Here is a 22268-nt window from a genome sequence, read left to right on the forward strand (position 1 = left end):
TTTCAATCGACAAAAACACACCATAACACAACTTCAGGTTTGATTTACGATTCTAATTTGAAACCGAAACCAATTGTAATTTTTATGTCAATTATCAGACGCGAGAAAGAAAAGAAAAATATATATAAATCATTCTGCTTTTCGTTTTAAAAAAATGAAACTCAAATGGTGATTTCAATTTGGAGACAGTTTTAACTAAAAGTTTCTATACAAAATAGGTAGAAAATCATACTTAGAAGGCGAATATGTTGAAAATAGGTAATAAAAATTAATTTATCATTTTGATTTCAAACTATCACATTCTTTCCACTTCTTCCGTTCTCAAATATGTTGAAAAAGGCGAATATGAGGGTTAGCATGTCCAGAGCGGCAAGAGGGAGGAGAGATTGCCATCAACACCCTTAGGAAAGGAATGAGGCGGCCAAGGCGGAATACCGTTTGGATAGGCCTAAGCAACTCCCCTTATCTAAGTTGAATTATGGTGACTATAACATTAATTACTAGTTACTAAGATAAACACAAAAAAGTAAAACCAACTCTCCAGCGCCCCTATTGACCGATCCCACTGCCAACATGGGAGAAGACAAAATAAACAAATACATTCATTGTGACTCGAGGTATTTATAAAATGATATTGTTACAAAAGCTATATCATTAAACTTGAAGGCTATATCCGGATAGTAGGCGTCTCCATGTTATGAGGAACTACTGCTATAGGTACAATCATAAGTCCACCACAAATTCAAAACCTGCCATAAGAGTTATATAAGTAAAACTAAATCAAGTAGGTAAAACAAGGACGGACTAATAAGTACGCTTCTCGATAGAAATACCTTTCAAAATTAAGCTTTATACTCATTGACATGAATCCATTTTGTTGACGACCACTTATTCCCCTTGATAACTGGGCAGCCACCTATATCAGTGTATAACATAAGTAGGCAACATAACTCATCGAATGTCAAAACAAAAAGTTTAACTACATGTGTCATCGTAAAATGAAAATGCTAATATCCAATCAAAAGGTCTCATTTAGAGGTGGTAATTAGCTAGAGAGGGAACTATTGAAGTGGGCTGAACTAATTGTTTCATTCACGAAACAACACTGTTTGTAAAAATAAATAACTCCGACAAAAAATGTTTCAGTCTAAATCAATCCGAACTGATCCAACAAAGCACAAAAAGTTACCCAAATTGATCCATTACCCAAACCGCCCATTTTGCCAGGTCTAGGTCTTACACAATATAATTACTGACCATGTAAACTAGAAGGATCCAGAGAAGCATCAGGATTCATGCTCCAGAAAAGCAATGCATCCCCCATTTTAGGTTTAACCGATAACCCTTCTTTCCCACATTCAGATAATTCATTCCACCAAGGAACCGCACTTATGTTCCCCTTTGCAGAAGGAAACACTGTTTCACCTCCTTCTTCAACATCTGACCTGTCAACACAACAACCATCACCAAACAAATACGGAGTAATATACAAAAAATACATTAAATTTTGAAATACCCCAATAAAAGTGTATCACTTACAGGTACATTAGAACAGTAGCCATACGTTGACCCCCATTCTTGGTATTAAAATCATCTAGAAAGTAGTCATAGTGAGGCTCATATTTTTGTCCAACTTCATAGTGTAGAATTTGCAGTCCTTCTCCGTGTTCTGTATTATAAGATATGTGATGTTACAAATAGATTAGACAAAAAGTACTCCAAGTCAACCAAAACAAAACAAAACAAAACAAACCAAACCCATTTGACCAGCACAATATTTCAACCAATTTTGACCAGCGATACAAAAAAGGTCAAAAAAGGTCAGACTTGTATACTACGAACAGTAAGGTGAACATAAGATTAATAAAGCTTGTAAAAAGCATACCTACAGGTAAGAAGGTGAAATCTGCAATCCTTTTCTCAATGGTTCGGATCGTCTTGTCACGTCCACGAGCCAAAAATGTGCCAGAACTCGTACGAACCCTAATCAAATCGAAAGAAGTATGAAATGCCAGGCCAGGGGTAATGCAAACATCATAATAACATAAACAATCAAACAGAAACAATGAAGAAGTAGCACACCTACTATCTTTGCTCTTGCCAGTATCGCTATCAACAACAGTTGATTTTAGCATATGAGGTTTAGCAAGATTAATTAGATACTCACACTCCTCTTGGGACTGCACGATTGACACACACAAAGTCAATTCGGTGAATATTAGTATAATCTAAATATAAAATGATAACATTATAGACCGTCAATCAAATTATTTTTAACTAAAGTAAGTGGCTAGCTCCTTCCAGAACCAAATATTTGGTAGGTTAGTTATTTTCTGGGACCTTGCTGAATCTTAAAGAAGCAAACGCAACCATAGAAACCTATTTAAAAAAGTAGAACTGCATATAACAGTGCCTCTCACTGCAAGGATGCAGACTTTTTAAACTGGAGCAAAATAAATATTTAACAAGTGGGCATCACGCAACAACAAATAAACCACCTATCGGGTTTCATTACAAATAGTATATAGTGATCCCTCATTTATTAAGTTGTCAAATGCAGACTTCATATCATATCTAGATATATAGGCAATATTCAACAGTTCTTCAAACCTATGCTTATCTTTAGTACGCTTTGTAGTGAACACTATCAAATCTTCATCATATATCAAATGCATCATATCAGTTTTGAAACTTAGAGCAGACTAGCAGATAGAAACCCCAAAGCAGTCAATTACCAGAGTTCATTAAGAGAACATTGTTTGGATAACTAGCTAATGGTGCGTGCTAAATATTCTGAAGAAGACGTTAGGTGTATGCTTCTGTTACATTTTCCTTAACTAAAGAAATACATTTTATATGATGTAGTGTAGTCTTACACCCAAAGAGTATAGCCCTTTAATCGATGTTTTTAATTTTTTCTGGACATTTCTTAATTACACTCCGAGTCTATCTGGAAAGAGTGACCTATGAGAGTGTACTTTCGAAGTTTTTATCAGATCCTTTAGATCTCCATTTTACGTAATTTTACACCAATCTACAGTATGTTCCTCAAACGACTGACATGTAAATTCGGTGCTCATCTTACACTTTGATTCTCTAGTGCAATCATTTACTTCGTGTACTTTGACATTATCATTTTTTTAAGTTATGCATAAATAAAGACGCGGGGATTACAGATCTGTTTTGTTCTTAAGTTAGTTTTTATACAAGCGGCTCTACGATCGATACTGTCAACATAGTTTAACAAAATATTCTATGAGAAGATGAAAAACTAGAAGAGATATCAAATTAAATTTGTAAGGAGATGATAAGAAAACACTCAGCACTCTACATACTCAAATTTTTTTGCCTTTCAAACAAAGTAATAGAAACAGGTAGTGTTGTGCCATAACAATGTCACTTAAATTATGTACATAGCCCTGTCCACCACCCCACCCACCCAATATATTAACTTCATCGTGTTAATCTGGATCATCCATATTATATGCCTTGGAAAGAAAGTGTTTCATTTGGTATTGCAGAAGAACACCGCTAAAGTACTATAACTAACATTACATGCTATGAATCAAAAAAGTCCCTCAAACACATGGAACGCAGCACCCATTCTACGTAATATGTTGGCAAGAAGTAGTGAATATGCGGGACCATAAACATTAACCTATTCACCTCCATCATATATACGTTTCCAGATTTAGCAAGATTTCAAGACTAGTCTCTTGAAAAAACCAAAAGCCCAAAACCAGATCTACATTTGACATTCGGTTGTCATGATGATCAATTTCCATCAGTTTCATTACTCTTTTTTAAAATATGTATCCTAATCCAAATTCAGAGGATTGTACAGATTGGATATAAAAATATTAAACAAATTTTTAGAGATTTCGTTTACAAGGATTGATTTTTATCTTCCATTTTTCATATTTAATCAAAGATAGATAAAGAGTGTACAATGCTTCCAACATAAATTAAAAAAAAAAAAAAAAAAAAAACTAACCAGGAAATTATGATAAACAACAGCTCTAGGCTCCCATGAGATAACTTCAACCCATTGATCTGATCTACCATCTGTACTCTCACTACTCATCTCAACAAAACAACAATTTCATATCAAAATCAGATCACAAAAAAATGTTCTTACTAATTATTATAATGAATAATGATAATGATGATAATTAAGCGAAACCCTAGCTGACCTGTGAAGAGTTGTAGTACGGTGAACGATTGAGGTGAGATCATGAGGTTTGGGTGAGTTGGATGAAGTATTTGGAATGGAAAGAATACCTAGAGCCAGAAGGATTAAAACAAAGAACGAACATATAATCAAAATTGAGAATATAAGCGTTGTTGTTGTTGTTGATGATGACGATTTCCGTGAAGAACCACGTGGTAATGATCTTCCTTTCAACACCATTTTTGCAATTGGAATTCAAACCCTAGTACAACATTTAATTTATTTAATTTTGAAACCAAAACTTTTGGGTGCTTGGGGAAACAGAAGATGTTTATATTAAAGATGTAAAACAGTTTCTTATGGTATCCATGTGCTTTGGTGCTTGACTACTCTCTCCTCAACGCATTTTATTTCCTCACTTTTTTTGGTGTCTTTCTAAAAAAAAGAAGATGTTATATATATATATATATATATATATATATATATATATATATATATATATATATATATATATATATATATATATATATATATATATATAAGGTTGGAGAATTCGGATCTCGGAGAGATCTCGTTTGGACTTTTTAGGGAGATCTCGGCATCTCGAAATAATCTCGGGGAGATCTCGGACGTTGACTTATTGACTTTATAGTTTTTTTAATAAAAATATACATATAAACATAAATATATGTATATTTATATTTATATACATTTTTACTAGATTTTACAAAAATACCCGAGAAATGAGCGAGAAAATCTTAGAAATTACGAATTTTACAAATTAGCAAGAAAATCCGAGAAATCGTGGCTTTGACTAAGTTTGACCCCGTTGACCAAGAAATCTCGGGAGATGAACATCTCGTCTCGGTTACCTTCTAAAAACGAGATCTCGGAGGAGATCTCGGGATATATATATATATATATATATATATATATATATATATATATATATATATATATATATATATATATATATATATATATATATATATATATATATATATATATACGTATGTTCCACTGTTCACTTACCAGGATACTACAAATCAAGGAAAAAGTTTGGATTGAGAAAATCCAGGACTTATAAGGGTAAACCTCATAAAACTCATGTTAAAGTATTCAAAAGTAAGTACAAGGGAGATAGAAGCAGAATTTCAAAATGCAAATGCTACATTTGTGGAAAAGAAGAACATTTTGCTAGGGAATGCCGAAGCTCGACAAGAAACATAGCTAGAAAATCTGTTATGGAGAATCTGGATCTAAAGGAAGATTGGGATGTTGTTTCAGCAGATCAAAGTGATAATGATACAGTTTACAGTGTATCAGAAAATGAAGGAGGCATGACGTTTCAGAATATAGGATCAATGGTTGAAGATGATCCATTAGATGAATTTTGCTTCGTGATGTATTCAACACCTGAAGAAGAAACTCAAACACAACCTTCACAGGTTAATTCTTGGAAACCTCGAAGAGGGTTACCATATGAAAGTCAGAAGTGCAATCATGATTGGAAGGAAAATGAAATAACAAGCAACACGTTTTGCTATTTCTGTCATATACAAACAACTGCTACTTCAAGATTACATTGTCCAAAATGTAAATTGGTAGTTTGTGGTCTATGCGCTTCAAATTATATGGGAAAGAAAATACAGGTCAAGAGGCCATTTGAATATAATGATACAACATCATCAGCGACAAATTATTCAAATGAGCTTATACAAATGTTTCAAAAGAAGGATGAAGAATGGAAGGTAGCCATACAACAGTTGGCAGAAGAAAAAGTTGAAAAGAAGTTTTTGGAGGAAAGAATAAGGCGAGAAGTTGATAAAGAAAAGCTCCAGCTTCAACAAGATTTGAAACATGCTTTAGAAGCTTATAATCTTGAAAAAGAAGAACATGAACTGGAAAAGAAATTGTTAAGGGAGGTTGCACATTTCCATTATGTACTTTCTATGAGAGCCGTTTTTGCTTTATTTGCAGGATTTTACTATTGGGTAGGGAAAATCTTTGGTCGAACATATCCTGAAACTTTAGGTCAAATCCATTTTTGGATCACTTTTTTCGGGGTTAATCCGACCTTCTTTCCCATGCATTTCTTAGGGCTTTCGGGTATGCCACGTCGCATTCCTGATTATCCAGATGCTTACGCTGGATGGAATGCCCTTAGCAGTTCTGGCTCTTAAATATCTGTAGTTGGGATTTGTCGTTTCTTCGTGGTCGTAGCAATCACTTCAAGCAGTGGAAACAACAAAAGATGCGCTCCAAGTCCTTGGGCTGTTGAACAGAATCCAACCACACCGGAATGGATGGTACAAAGTCCTCCAGCATTTCATACTTTTGGAGAACTTCCAGCTATCAAGGAGACGAAAAGCTCTGTGAAGTAAAAGAAAAAAAAGGTCGCCGATTGCTTCTAAGAACCTAACAGAACTTTTCAAAATTGAAAACGGATCAGTCGACCTGGTCTACGAATCTATTCTAACTATCAACGAATTCTTCCAATTTTAGGCGGGATGGGGATTGTCACTATTTATACTTCTCGAGATATAATGACAGACCGGGAGGCTAGATTCGAAGGAATCGGCGTATCAATTTTGTGTTATATATGGTAATCCTTCTGATATCCGAATTAGATCCTAAATTGACTATTTGTGAAAAAAAGAGAAAGGGCGGGTTGTATAATCTCACTCCTCCCCCATTAGTTGATACTTCAAGTAGGTTTTGTGCAAACAAGGACCAACGACGACCCTATCCTAAAGGAGAAGAAGGAGTAGGAACAGAGCGGAGAATCTTTTTGGATTCCAGCCGAGAAGACTAGTAAAAGGAAGGATCAAGAATGTTATATATTTCAGGAGCTAGATCAGTTGCCGATGAATAAGTAAGAATTGCCTCAACAAAAATAGATGGAATTGGGCCTAAAAAAGCCATTCTGGTTCGTTATCGATTAGGTATCAGTGGGAACATAAAGATAAAAGAATTAACTAAGTATCAGATCGACCAAATTGAACAAATGATAGGTCAAGATCATGTTGTTCATTGGGAATTGAAGAGGGGATAACGAGCAGACATCGAACGATTAATTTCTATTTCTTGTTATCGTGGAATTCGCCATCAAGATGGATCACCCTTACGCGGTCAACGAACTCATACTAATGCTAGGACTTGTCTCAAGCAATGAATGAAGAAGAATATATTCAATCACAGGAATATATTTTCTTTTCCCAGGAGGATGAAAGGAGGCTACATTCCGATTTCAAACCAATTTTGGAAAACCTAAAGCAACAAGGATACATTGGTGAAGATCCTTTGAAACATTGGAAAAAGAATGGTGAATTATGTAAGCTAGACATAATTAATCCAGATATTACTATTCAGGATTAGCCATTAAAACATGTTACTCCAGCCATGGAAGAATCATTCAAGAAACATGTCAATGCCTTACTTGATATTGGGGTAATTCGACCCTCAAAATAAAGGCATAGAACCATGGCTATGATTGTAAATTCTGGTGTCACCATTGATCCAAAGACAGGAAAAGAGATTAGGGGAAAGGAGAGAATGGTGTTCAATTACAAGACTTTGAATGACAACACATATAAAGATCAGTATTCTCTACCAGGAATTAATACTCTAATTCAGAGAATTGGAAATGCCAAGATATATTCAAAGTTTGATTTAAAGTCAGGATTTCATCAGGTTGCAATGGAAGAAAGTTCGATTCCATGGACTGCTTTCATAACCCCAACTGGGTTGTATGAATGGCTGGTTATGCCTTTTGGCTTAAAAAATGCTCCCTCTGTGTTTCAGAGAAAAATGGATAAATGTTTTAGAGGGCATGAGCATTTTACAGCAGTCTACATTGATGACATTCTTGTTTTCTCCAAAGATGTAAAAGAGCATAAGAAGCATCTGCAGCAAGTTCTAAAGATATGTCAAGAGAATGGTCTGGTGTTATCTCCAACAAAAATGAAAATGGAGGTCAAAGAAATTGACTTCCTCGGAGTTACAATAGGAGAAAATAACCTTAAACTTCAACCACACATAATCACAAAGATTTGTGATTTTGATGAAGAAAAATTAAAAACAAAAAGCGGTTTAAGATCTTTTCTCGGAATATTAAATTATGGGAGAAAGTTTATTCCTAATTTAAGCACACTTCTTGGACCATTATACGAGAAAACAACGCCACATGGAGACAAAAGATTGAAGCCATCTGATTTCAAATTAATAAATAAAATCAAGAGAAAAGTGAAGAATTTACCAGATCTCAAGATACCTCCAGAAAATGCATATATGGTTATTGAAACCGATGGATGTGCAGAAGGATGGGGAGCTGTTTGCAAATGGAAAAAGAACAAGAGTGATTTAAAATCGAGTGAATCAGTGTGTGCTTACAACAGAGGTAAATTCAAAGTTGTTCAATCCACAATTGACGCCGAGATCAATGCATGCATAGAAGCATTGGAAAAATTCAAGATTTACTATCTTGATAAGGAAGAAATCATGCTCAGAACAGATTGCCAGGCTATCATCAGCTTTTATAACAAGACCAACTCAAATAAATCATCAAGAGTCAGATGGATGAGATTTGCTGATGCAATAACTGGGACCGGCGTTAAAATAAGTATTGAACATATTGATGGCAAAAACAACATTCTGGCAGACTCTTTGTCACGTATAATTAACTTCTGTTCTGCAGAATGTATTCAGGAGAATCATCAACAAGAAAGATCAAAGGAAGAGCTTATGGGAGTAATCATGGAAGAAACTTCATACGAGTTGGAACAACGAGAACAAGATTCACTAAAACAGAACCTGAGTTACGCAGGAATCATCCAACTTTCCGACCAATGCCAATCATATATGAAGGAATCCCGTTCTACCAACCAGCAGATAAAGCACAACAATATAGGGAACTCATCATACGCAGCAGTCAAAGCCCAATCACAGTCGAACTTGCAGGAGCTTATGAATGGGTTGCCAAAGACGTGAAAGCCCAAGAAGTCCACCAAGCTATTGAAAGTACAAGACAAATGCAAATTATCTTGGATGCAAGAGCCCAGATGTGTTGGACTAGAATAGGAAGAGATAACTACTGGGGAGATCACTGGCCCGAAGTCAAAGATCAAGCCCACCAAATGTAGTGACCCGAACTTTTCCATGTTTATATATATTAATTGAGATTGATATTTACATGACTAAATGTTTCCAACGTGTTAAGCAATCAAACTTGTTAAGACTTGATTAAATGAAATAAGTTTCATATAGACAATTGATCACCCAAGTTGACTGGCGATTCACGAACGTTACAAATTTGTAAAAACTACATGTTGTGGTATATATAGACATATATATATGGTTGACATGAGATTATGATGAGTAAGTATCTCACTAAGTATATTAACAATGTGTGATATACATAAGAAATGAGATTACTAAGTTAAGAAACTCGAAATGATATATATAACGATTATCGTTATGATAACATCTACTAAATACATATGTATCATATTAAGATATTGATACACTATATTTAACATGATAAAATGATATTTAAATATATCATTATGTGTGTTAACAATGAACTACATATGTAAAAACAAGACTACTAACTCAAGAATTACGAAACGAGACTTATATGTAACGATTATCGTTGTAACGATATTTTAATGTATATATCATATTAAGAGATATTCATACATCATAATATCATGATAACATAATAATTTAACATCTCATTTGATATAATAAACATTGGGTTAACAACATTAATTGAGATCGTTAACTTAAAGGTTTCAAAACAACACTTACATGTAACGACTAACGAAGACTTAACGACTCCATTAGAATGTATATACATGTTGTGTTTTGATATGTATTCTTAAACTTTTGAAAACTTCAAGACACATATCAAAGTACTTCTACTTAACAAAAATGCTTACAATTACATCCTCGTTCAGTTTCATCAACAATTCTACTCGTATGCACCCGTATTCGTACTCGTACAATACACATCTTTTAGATGTATGTACTATTAGTATATACACTCCAATGATCAGATCTTAGCAGCCCATGTGAGTCACCTAACATATGTGGGAACCATCATTTGGCAACTAGCATGAAATATCTCATAAAATTACAAAAATATTAGTAATCATTCATGACTTATTTACATGAAAACAAAATTACATATCCTTTATATCTAATCCATATACCAATGACCAAAAACACCTACAAACACTTTCATTCTTCAATTTTCTTCATCTAATTGATCTCTCTCAAGTTCTATCTTCAAGTTCTAAGTGTTCTTCATAAATTCCATAAGTATAGTTTCATAAAAATCAAGAATACTTCTAAGTTTGCATGTCTACTTCCAAGCTTTCTAATCCATTCCAAGTAATCATCTAAGATCAAGGAACCTTTGTTATTTACAGTAGATTATCTTTCTAATTCAAGGTAATATTCATATTCAAACTTTGATTCAATTTCTACAACTATAACAATCTTATTTCGAGTGAAAATCTTACTTGAACTGTTTTCGTGTCATGATTCTACTTCAAGAACTTTTAAGCCATCCAAGGATCCTTTGAAGCTAGATCCATTTTTTTCATTTCTAGTAGTTTTATCCAGAAAACTTGAGGTAGTAATAATGTTCATAACATCATTCGATTCATACATATAAAGCTATCTTATTCGAAGGTTTAAACTTGTAATCACTAGAATATAGTTAAGTTAATTTTAAACTTGTTCGCAAACAAAAGTTAATCCTTCTAACTTGACTTTTAAAATCAACTAAACACATGTTCTATATCTATATGATATGCTAACTTAATGATTTAAAACCTGGAAACACGATGAACACCATAAAATCGGATATACTCCGTCGTAGTGAAACAGGGGGCTGTTTTGGTTTGGATAATTAAAAACTATGATAAACTTTGATTTAAAAGTTGTTCTTCTAGGAAAATGATTTTTCATATGAATATGAAACTATATCCAAAAATCTTGGTTAAACTCAAAGTGAAAGTATGTTTTCAAAATGGTCATCAAGATGTCGTTCTTTCGACGGAATTGACTACCTCTTTAGTAATTGACATGTAACTTAAATTTCCGACTATAAACCTATACTTTTTCTGTTTATATTCTTAAATTAGAGTTCAATATTAAACCATAGCAATTTGATTCACTCAAAACGGATTTAAAATGAAGAAGTTATGGGTAAAACAAGATTGGATATTTTTGATCTTTTTAGCTACGGAAAATGTTTAACAAATCTATACAAATCATATCCTAGCTAACTTATATTGTATTATACATGTATTCTAATATATTATGTAATCTTGGGATACCATAGACACGTATGCAAATGTTTTGACATATCATATCGACCCATGTATATATATTATTTGGAACAACCATAGACACTCTATATGTAGTAATGTTGGAGTTAGCTATACATGGTTGAGGTTGATTCCAAAAATATATATATACTTTGAGTTGTGATCTAGCCTGAGACGTGTATACACTGGGTCGTGGATTGATTCAAGATAATATATATTGATTTATTTCTGTACATCTAACTGTGGACAATTAGTTGTAGGTTACTAACGAGGACAGCTGACTTAATATACTCAAATCTTTAAAACCTAATAAAAATGGTTGTAATTATATTTTGATCATACTTTGATATATATGTACATATTTGTATAGGTCCGTGAATCGATCCATGGCCAAGTCTTATTTCCGAGGAAGGAAATATCTGTGAAAGTGAGTTATAGTCCCACTTTTAAAATCTAATTTTTTTGGGATGAGAATATATGCAGGTTTTATAAATAATTTACAAAATAGACACAAGTACGTGAAACTACATTCTATGGTTGAATTATCGAAATCGAATATGCCCCTTTTTATTAAGTCTGGTAATCTAAGAATTAGGGAACAGACACCCTAATTGACGCGAATCCTAAAGATAGATCTATTGGGCCTAACAAACCCCATCCAAAGTACCGGATGCTTTAGTACTTCGAAATTTATATCATATCCGAAGGGTGTCCCGGAATGATGGGGATATTCTTATATATGCATCTTGTTAATGTCGGTTACCAGGTGTTCACCATATGAATGATTTTTATCTCTATGTATGGGATGTGTATTGAAATATGAAATCTTGTGGTCTATTGTTATGATTTGATATATATAGGTTAAACCTATAACTCACCAACATTTTTGTTGACGTTTAAAGCATGTTTATTCTCAGGTGAATACTAAGAGCTTCCGCTGTTGCATACTAAAATAAGGACAAGATTTGGAGTCCATGTTTGTATGATATTGTGTAAAAACTGCATTCAAGAAAAATATGTCGATGTAATATATTTCTATTGTAAACCATTATGTAACGGTCGTGTGTAAACAGTATATTTTAGATTATCATTATTTGATAATCTACGTAATGTTTTTAAAACCTTTATTGATAAAATAAAGGTTTTGATTGTTTTAAAAATGAATGCAGTCTTTGAAAAACGTCTCATATAGAGGTCAAAACCTCGCAACGAAATCAATTAATATGGAACGTTTATAATCAATATGAACGGGACATTTCAGTTGGTATCCGAGCGTTGGTCTTAGAGAACCAGAAAATTTGCATTAGTGTGTCTTATTGAGTTTGTTAGGATGCATTAGTGAGTCTGGACTTCGACCGTGTTTTCTTTAAAAATGATTGCTTAACATTTTTGTTGGAAACTATATATTATTAACATGTAAATATTATGTGATATATTAATCTCTTAACATGTTCGATATTGTGTGATAGATGTCTACCTCTAGCACAAATCCCATTGACTCACCTAATAATAACGAAGAGTCGAATATATATTGGCAAGATTCACAAGTTCCCGAAGAACCGGAAGAAAAGGAAACGGAACCGGAAGAAGAGGAACTGGAAGAAGAGGAACCAGAAGAAGAGGAACCGGAAGAAGAAGAGGTTCCAGAGGGGGGAATAGTAGGAACCACAGAAAACCGGTCAAATAAAAGAAAATCCTCAACCAATGGACCAAAGTTAATAATGGTCAATGGCGTTTCCGCTAAGGAAGCAAAATATTGGGAAAATTACCAATTTTCCGATGAATCGGATCCTGATGAGGATTCCGATGATGTTATAGAAATTACCCCAACCTAATTTAGTGAGGCAAAAGAAAATAATAAGGGAAAAGGCATCAAAATAGAGAAATCTGATTCCGACCCCGATGAACTTTATATGTACCGTCAACACCCGTATTTTCAATATCGTGACAATAACCCGGGAACCTGTAAACCACCAGGTTTTTCTAAACCAATGTGGAAAACGATGGCTCGTATTAGAGGAACATCATATATCCCTAGAAAATTAGGAAAAAGAACCAAGTTCGAAGAAGAAGAAACCAGTGATTCAGATTAGAGGGGTATGAGCATGTTGTGTAATAAATGTATTGTAGTGTGCTTGTACTTTTATGTTCTATGTAAAAATTGCTTGTATTGTTTGTTATTACGAATCTAATCCTTGTCTATTTTACAGTATAAAAACAAAATGGACGTTAAGGGTAGACAACCGAATATTTTAGGAAACCTACCAGAGGATATGATTGAGGAAATCTTGTCTAGAGTCGGTCAGAATTCATCAGCACATTTAGTTATGGCGAAATTAACTTGTCAAACATTTGAAAGACTTTCCAGAAATGCCTTAGTTTATAAAAGGCTTTCCTTTGATAGGTGGGGTATATCACATTGGGGAGACTTTAAGTTACGCCGTGTTTTCTTTAAAGAGTTAAATGCGGGGAACCCAAATGCAATTTTACGCTACGGATTAAGAACCTATTTTGACTCAACATATCCCAACATAGGATTTCATGAATTAGAAAGAGCTTCTAACATGCAACATAAAGAAGCATGTTATGCTTACGGGTTAGTGATGTTCGCTTCTTACCAAAGTGAGAACAAGAACATCGGATTGCAGCTTTTAAATAAAACTTTCCCACAAGTGACGGATTCAGTAGTTGGGGTGAGAAACAAGGTTTTTAGATTATTACGGGGCTGTTGGACATTACGAAACCCTCGTCCTTTTGATGACATTACAACATGCTGCCTAGCCAATGGTCATAACGGTTATTTTCCACAAGACCAAGGATGGGAAGTCGTCTTAGTAAAACCAGAATGCATGACTTGTTTCTGGACTTATAAATTACGTGTCTTTATTTCCTTTGCTGAACAACTTGCGTATTAACTAGATTTATCTTCAAAACTGTCCTGTATCATAGGGTACTATATTTCATGTTATATGTAATATAGCGAAGTTGTAAGTTTGAAGAATATTTGTATGTGATATATTATTATAATCAGTTTTTCATATGGAATTGTAGTAGTTGAATTGTATATTAGCTACTAAGTATGAACTTAACGGGTAGGTAGTACCCGAATTTAAACTTATAAAACGCTAATATGAAGAAAAAGCTTTTATAAATGAGTTCATATTATGCTACGAGATACTATTGACTACTCTTAATATTCTGTATGATTAAATTGTTTCATTTGACTATTTTGAAGGAAATGGCACCGACTACTCAACACACCTTGAATATGAGCGAAGAGGAATTTCGTGCCTTTCTTGCTTCAAACATAGCCGCAATACAGGCCGCGCTACAAACCAACAATAACTCTGAATCTAGCAATACAGCTAATGGCGCAAGAAATCGTGTAGGATGCTCCTACAAGGAATTCACTGCCTGCAAACCTTCAGAATTTGATGGGACCGAAGGACCAATCGGATTGAAACGGTGGACCGAGAAAGTTGAATCGGTGTTTGCCATAAGTAAGTGTGCTGAAGGAGACAAAGTGAAGTACGCTACGCATACCTTCACAGGTATTACGTTAACATGGTGGAATACCTATCTAGAGCAAGTGGGACACGATGCTACTTACGCGCTACCGTGGTCAGCATTCAAGCACTTGATGAACGAGAAGTACCGTCCCAAAACCGAGGTCAATAAGCTTAAGTCAGAACTTAGAGGGTTACGAACACAGGGATTCGATATTACTTCGTACGAAAGACGATTCACAGAATTGTGCCTATTGTGTCCGAGAGCGTTCGAATATGAGGAAGAGAAGATCGACGCATTTGTGAAAGGGTTACCGGAGAGAATCCAAGAAGATATAAGTTCACAAGGCTGCGGAAGAGTTTTCAATATTAATGCGGCAGAGGCACAGGAAGACCCGGAGCTTGTTACGGGTACGTTTCTTATTGACAATAAATCTGCTTACGTTTTATTTGATTCAGGTGCGGATAGAAGCTATATGAGTAGAGATTTTTGTGCTAAATTAAGTTGTCCATTGATGCCGTTGGATAGTAAATTTTTACTCGAATTAGCAAACGGTAAATTAATTTCAGCAGATTATATATGCCGGAATCGAGAAATTAAACTGGGTAGCGAAATATTTAAGATTGATTTGATACCAGTAGAGTTAGGGAGTTTTGATGTAATAGTTGGCATGGACTGGCTGAAGGAGATGAAAGCAGAGATCGTATGTTATAAAAATGCAATTCGCATTGTACGAGAAGAAGGAGAACCCTTAATGGTGTATGGAGAAAAGGGCAACACGAAGCTACATCTTATTAGTAATTTGAAGGCACAAAAACTAATAAGAAAAGGTTGCTATGCTGTTCTAGCACACGTCGAGAAAGTACAAACTGAAGAAAAGAGCATCAATGATGTTCCCGTCGCAAAAGAATTTCCCGATGTATTTCCGAAAGAATTACCGGGACTACCTCCACATCGATCTGTTGAATTTCAAATAGATCTTGTACCAGGAGCTGCACCAATAGCTCGTGCTCCTTACAGACTCACACCCAGCGAGATGAAAGAACTGCAAAGCCAACTGCAAGAACTATTAGAACGTGGCTTCATTCGACCAAGCACATCACCATGGGGAGCTCCTGTTTTGTTTGTCAAGAAGAAGGATGGTACATTTAGGTTGTGTATTGACTACAGAGAGTTGAATAAACTTACCATCAAAAACCGTTATCCACTGCTGAGAATTGACGACTTATATGATCAACTACAAGGCTCGTTGGTTTATTCGAAAATCGATTTATGTTCTGGATATCATCAAATGCGAGTAAAGGAGGATGATATTCCAAAAACTGCTTTTAGGACGCGTTATGGTCATTACGAGTTTATGGTTATGCCGTTTGGATTGACTAATGCACCAGCTGTGTTCATGGACCTTATGAACCGAGTGTGTGGGCCATATCTTGACAAGTTTGTCATTGTTTTCATCGATGACATACTTATTTACTCAAAGAATGATCAAGAGCACGAAGAACATTTGAGAAAAGTGCTAGAAGTATTGAGGAAAGAAAAACTGTACGCTAAGTTTTCAAAGTGTGCATTTTAGTTGGAAGAAGTTCAATTCCTCGGTCACATAGTGAACAAAGAAGGTATCCAGGTGGACCCGACAAAGATCGAAACCGTTGAAAAGTGGGAAACCCCAAAAACTCCGAAGCATATACGTCAATTTTTAGGATTGGCTGGTTACTACAGAAGATTCATCCAAGATTTCTCCAAAATAGCAAAACCCTTGACTGAATTAACGCATAAAGGGAAGAAATTTGAATGGAAGCATGAACAAGAGAAGGCGTTTCAGTTATTGAAGAAAAAGCTAACTACGGCACCTATATTGTCACTGCCTAAAGGGAATAATGATTTTGTGATTTATTGTGACGCATCAAAGCAAGGTCTCGGTTGTGTATTAATGCAACGAACGAAGGTGATTGCTTATGCGTCTAGACAATTGAAGATTCACGAGCAAAATTATACGACTCATGATTTGGAATTGGGTGCTGTTTTTTTTTGCATTATAGACTTGGAGGCATTATTTATATGGGGTCAAAAGTATTATATATACCGACCACAAAAGTCTCTAACATATATTTAATCAGAAGCAACTGAATATGAGACAACGCAGGTGGATTGAACTGTTGAATGATTATGATTTTGAGATTTGATACCACCCGGGGAAGGCGAATGTGGTAGCTGACGCTTTGAGTAGAAAGGACAGAGAACCTATACGGGTAAAAGCTATGAATATAATTATTCGTACTAACCTTACTACTCAAATAAAGGAGGCACAACAGGGGGTTGTAAAAGAAGGAAAGTTGAAGAATGAGATACCCAAAGGATCAGAGAAACATCTTAATATTTGGGAAGACGGAACCCGATATAGGGTTGATAGAATTTGGGTACCAAGGTTTGGAGATGTGAGAGAAATGGTACTTAAGGAAGCACATAAAACCAGATATTCAATACATCCCGGAGCGGGGAAGACGTATAAAGATCTCAAGAAACACTTTTGGTGGCCGGGTATGAAAGCCGATATTGCTAAATATGTAGGAGAATGTTTGACATGTTCTAAGGTCAAAGCTGAACATCAGAAACCATCAGGTCTATTACAACAACCTGAAATCCCGGAATGGAAATGGGAAAACATTACCATGGATTTCATTACTAAATTTTCAAGGACTGCAAGTGGTTATGATACTATTTGGGTAATAGTTGATCGTCTCACCAAGTCAGCACACTTCCTGCCAATGAGAGAAGATGACAAAATGGAGAAGTTGGCGCGATTGTATTTGAAGGAGGTTGTCTCCAGACATGGAATACCCGTCTCTATTATCTCTGATAGGGATGGTAGATTTGTTTCAAGGTTCTGGCTGTGATGACCCGGGAATTTCCGACTAAATTTAAACTTAATCTTTATATGATTTCGATACGATAAGCAAAGTATGTAATGTTGAGTCTAGAAAATTTTGAAACTGTGCTCATGTATACATTTGACCTTGACTATGCCCGACGATTCACGAACAATTATTTTTAAATAAATATGTACGGGTATATACGTATATAGAGATAAATACATAATAATTGAAAATAATAAAATTTAATCAATTCGAATTAAGAATTATTATCATTATGTATTGTTATTAAAAATTATTATTATTATTATTATTATTATTATTATTATTATTATTATTATTATTATTATTATTATTATATATATAGTAATTACTAACATGTAATGTTAACATCTAATATAATAAATGTAATTTTAAGTTAAAACATAATTGTTATAGTAATAATATTACTACTCTCAACATTAACATCTATATTAGTATTATTATTATTATTATGAAAATGTATATAAATATAAATTGTTATATTATTATTATTAATATTATTATTTGTGTTATTAATATATATATATATATATATATATATATATATATATATATATATATATATTAATAACACAAATAATAATATTAATAATAATAATATAACAAGTTACATGTTTCAATTATATATATATATATATATATATATATATATATATATATATATATATATATAATTGAAACATGTAACTTGATATTACTGGTATTATTATTAAGTATTATCATTAAGAAGCATCATTATTGATATATTATTATTATTATTATTATTATTATTATTATTATTATTATTATTATTATTATTATTTATTTGTTATTATTATTAGCATTTATAATATTATAATTATCATTTTATTTAATATCATTAATATTGATATTAGTAGTATAATTAGTATTATTTTGATTATCAATATCATTATTATTATTTCTATTATTATTATTGATAATTTTTATAACTTTATTATTATTATTATTATTATTATTATTATTAATGTATTTATATTATTTATTATTAATATTAAAAGTTATATATATATATATATATATATATATATATATATATATATATATATATATATATATATATATATATATATATATATATATATATATATATATATTAGCAGATAGGTAAATCGTACAAGTACAGATCACAATCAAACTGTATCAATTTTGTTTCTTGCCTTTAGGTTGTTACCAGTCGATTTCTTATTACCAAAACACTACAAAAATCAGTACAATTCGATATCTTACTTTATTTATTATATTTTTTTTGTACCAATTGATTCATCCTGTCTACCTTTAATTACTATATGAATCGATCACTTTCAGTGTTATGGAATTCAATTGACTTTACATTATCATACATCAATCTCAATCTTGAATCTTCACCATCTTCTACCTCACGACACCACAACCGGCCACCACCGAGACCCAAACCCGCCACAATCTTCTTCAACATTGATATACACTTCCAAACACTTTTGCTCAATATAAACCCAACTTGAACGCCTGTGGATACTACTGCTGCGTCTGTGATTCTGCCTCCTATTTTATTGAACAACCGCCACCTTCTAACATCCTCATGAACCGCCATCTTTGATCACTACCAATCGACCTCCACCCTTTCACTTTCACCACCTTTGATTGTTACCTCTGCCATTTGAAGACACCCATTTAAACTAACATCATCAACATCAAAAACCAAAACCCATTTCGATTACCATAACCGTAAACACCTCAACCATGATATATTTTTCTTTTCTTTGTTTTTCTGTTCGTATGTAAGCCAAACCCACTAGAATACCCCTACCTTCAACATCATCATTTGTGATGCCTCGTACAAAACCATCGTGTACGAATCATCAACAACAGGATCATTACAAGGTTAAGTACTATATGCTGTAATTAAAGAAGTTGCATTCACGATAAAAAGGTGATGTCATAACCGACATCAAATGTTTTACATTTCAAAAGCATGCTTCACTAAGTAGAAGCAAATTAATAAGTGTACGTGACCCCAAAGGTCGTTACATAACATAGTTTCAAAAGTAAATAAGTTTGAATGCAAGATAAGTAGTCATGCGATAACAACTCTAAGCAGCGGGTTCTACAGCACGACTAGTATACAGCGGAAGCAACCTCAAGCACCTGAGAAATACATGCTTAAAAACGTCAACACAATGGTTGGTGAGCTATAGTTTAAGTATAACAGTATGTAAGGTAGGCCACGAGATTTCAGTGCTACAAAGAGCGTTTCAAAACAGTATGATAAAGTATATGTTAACCGTGGGAACTTGGTAACTAACTTAACGTTTAAAATACCCCCTGAAAGTACACTTGGCGAGTGCGTATGTTTACGAAGTATTAAACACTCGTTGACTGCTAGCGCGACTAGCCCGAGTGGGGATGTCAAACCCTATGAATCCATATCTAAGATTCGCGTTCACGGTTCAAAAACCAATGATTAAACGTTACCGAGCTAAAGGGAATGTTTATGCCGTTGTATAACCCACACATATATAAGTTTAAGTACTCGTGCCTAGTATGTAAAACATAAAATCCGCATGTATTCTCAGTTCCCAAAATAATTTAAAGTAAAAAAAGGAATGCTATAACTCACAATGATATGTAGCGGTAAAGTAGTAGTCGGGAAAGGTGTGCAAGTAAATGGTCCGAAGTCCTCAACATAAGTCAAATAGTACTAAGTCAGTAAATCGTCTTAATAGGTTTAAAAGTATGTAATTAAGGTCTTAAGGGTCATCATCATTCATCACCAAACAAAAGGCGTAAAGTAAGTTTCGTTTATGAAAGTAGTTTTTAACAAAGTCTGACTTCAGTCAGTCACCACGGACTCTACCCTTACTGAATTAAGGTGAGACCAGTGGCCATGGCTCCGTATATGAGTCCCTTAAGTGTGGTAAAATTTACAGAAGCAAACTCATCTTGGTTTGACCGTGGCGACGGTCTAAGTGCGAGTAGGTCAGAAATTTCTGCACAACGTTAAAGGACACAGTAACGATCGGAGGGCCATAAATCCTAAACCGTAACTCGGATTAAGATGAGTCCTATATGAAAAGATATCTACTCGAAAAGTTCTATCTAAAAATCAAGGTTAGAACAGCCCAGGTCTAGTGGTCTGTTCCAGAAGCACCAGGTCAGTAGGTTTTGGACAGAACAGTGAGTTTAAAAGGGTTCCGGTGGTCTTGGTGCTTGATGTTCATCATGGTTCTCATCCTTGATGCATATAGCTTCAAGTGTACAACTCATTGATGTATCTACATCATCTTAACCAAGTCTTGACCATCATAACCCTAGTGCAAGTCTAAGACATGAAGCACAACTCACTTAAGAGTTGTATGAAGTTTGATGAACCAAAGTTACATCAAAGTCTTAGATCTAACACATACATGAATTATAAACTTGAAAGTTAACTAACTAATCAATATCATAAGTAGTAGAACATAGTTCTTAGTTTGATCTTGAAGATCCAAGACTCAAAAGTCTAGATCCAAAGTTCTATTTAAAGAAAACTTGTTTGTGTGTTCTTGAACTTTCAAAGTTAACTTAATTTGTTCAAGAGATATGAGATCAAGACTAACTTGTAGTACTTGACCATATAAACCAACTACATGAAATTAAAGTGTATAAAATAAAGAAACAAGTTAATTAAATAAGTAATTAGTTCAAGGGTTCCTCATACTTTAAAGATTCAACCAAAGTTGATCTTTAAGTAAAGTAAACTTTAAGTTTACTTCCATGACTTACAAGTATGATTTCAACAACAATGAACTTATATCTTTTGAAACAATATATGTAGAACATAAACTAGTAAGTTTAGTTCTTGTGTTCTTGATGAATACAAGATATAATGAAGAATTCAAACTAGTAAGTTTGATTCTTGAAAGCTAGTAATTAAGTAACAAGAAACTACAAAGTAAGTAACAACAACATGATTTAAATAACTAGTAATGAAAGACAAGTAACATTTAAATAAAAGAATGATGATGATGAAGATGTAGAATTCAGTTTTTAGAAGTAAAAAGAGAAGAGAATTAATTGTTTCAAGTCACTTACAAGATGAGAGAAAGAGAGAAAATGAAGCAAGTAAAGTGTGTGTTTGAATGAGAGGGAATACAAGTGAAGTAGTATTACATAAAATGAAACAAAAAAAGCACTTCCAAGGCCTAAAACTTTTGGCCAGCTGCAGCTCACAAGGGGGGGGGGGGGGAGGGCTTTGTTTGGTGGTCTCTAGCATGTAAAGCTTCAAAAGTTGGATAAAATGAGTGTTTGCATGGGAATGAACAAGTAACTTGATTCTTTACTAAGTTAACTAACTAGTTA

General features: G+C 33.8%; 1 protein-coding gene across 1 annotated transcript; it reads right to left on the bottom strand.

Annotated features, from left to right (window-relative positions):
* Positions 1–310: 310 nt before the first annotated feature.
* On the bottom strand, positions 311–4591 carry LOC139865983 (probable prolyl 4-hydroxylase 10). The gene is made up of 8 exons (XM_071854105.1): positions 4194–4591; positions 3995–4076; positions 2083–2180; positions 1886–1983; positions 1540–1669; positions 1258–1445; positions 834–916; positions 311–749 (listed from the first exon to the last, which is right to left on the bottom strand). Exons 1-7 carry the CDS (start codon positions 4409–4411, stop codon positions 843–845), a joined length of 888 nt encoding a protein of 295 aa, XP_071710206.1. The 5' UTR covers positions 4412–4591; the 3' UTR covers positions 311–749; positions 834–842.
* Positions 4592–22268: the final 17677 nt, after the last annotated feature.

Source organism: Rutidosis leptorrhynchoides, chromosome 9 (assembly GCF_046630445.1).
Source record: "Rutidosis leptorrhynchoides isolate AG116_Rl617_1_P2 chromosome 9, CSIRO_AGI_Rlap_v1, whole genome shotgun sequence".
NCBI classification, from domain to species: domain Eukaryota; kingdom Viridiplantae; phylum Streptophyta; class Magnoliopsida; order Asterales; family Asteraceae; genus Rutidosis; species Rutidosis leptorrhynchoides.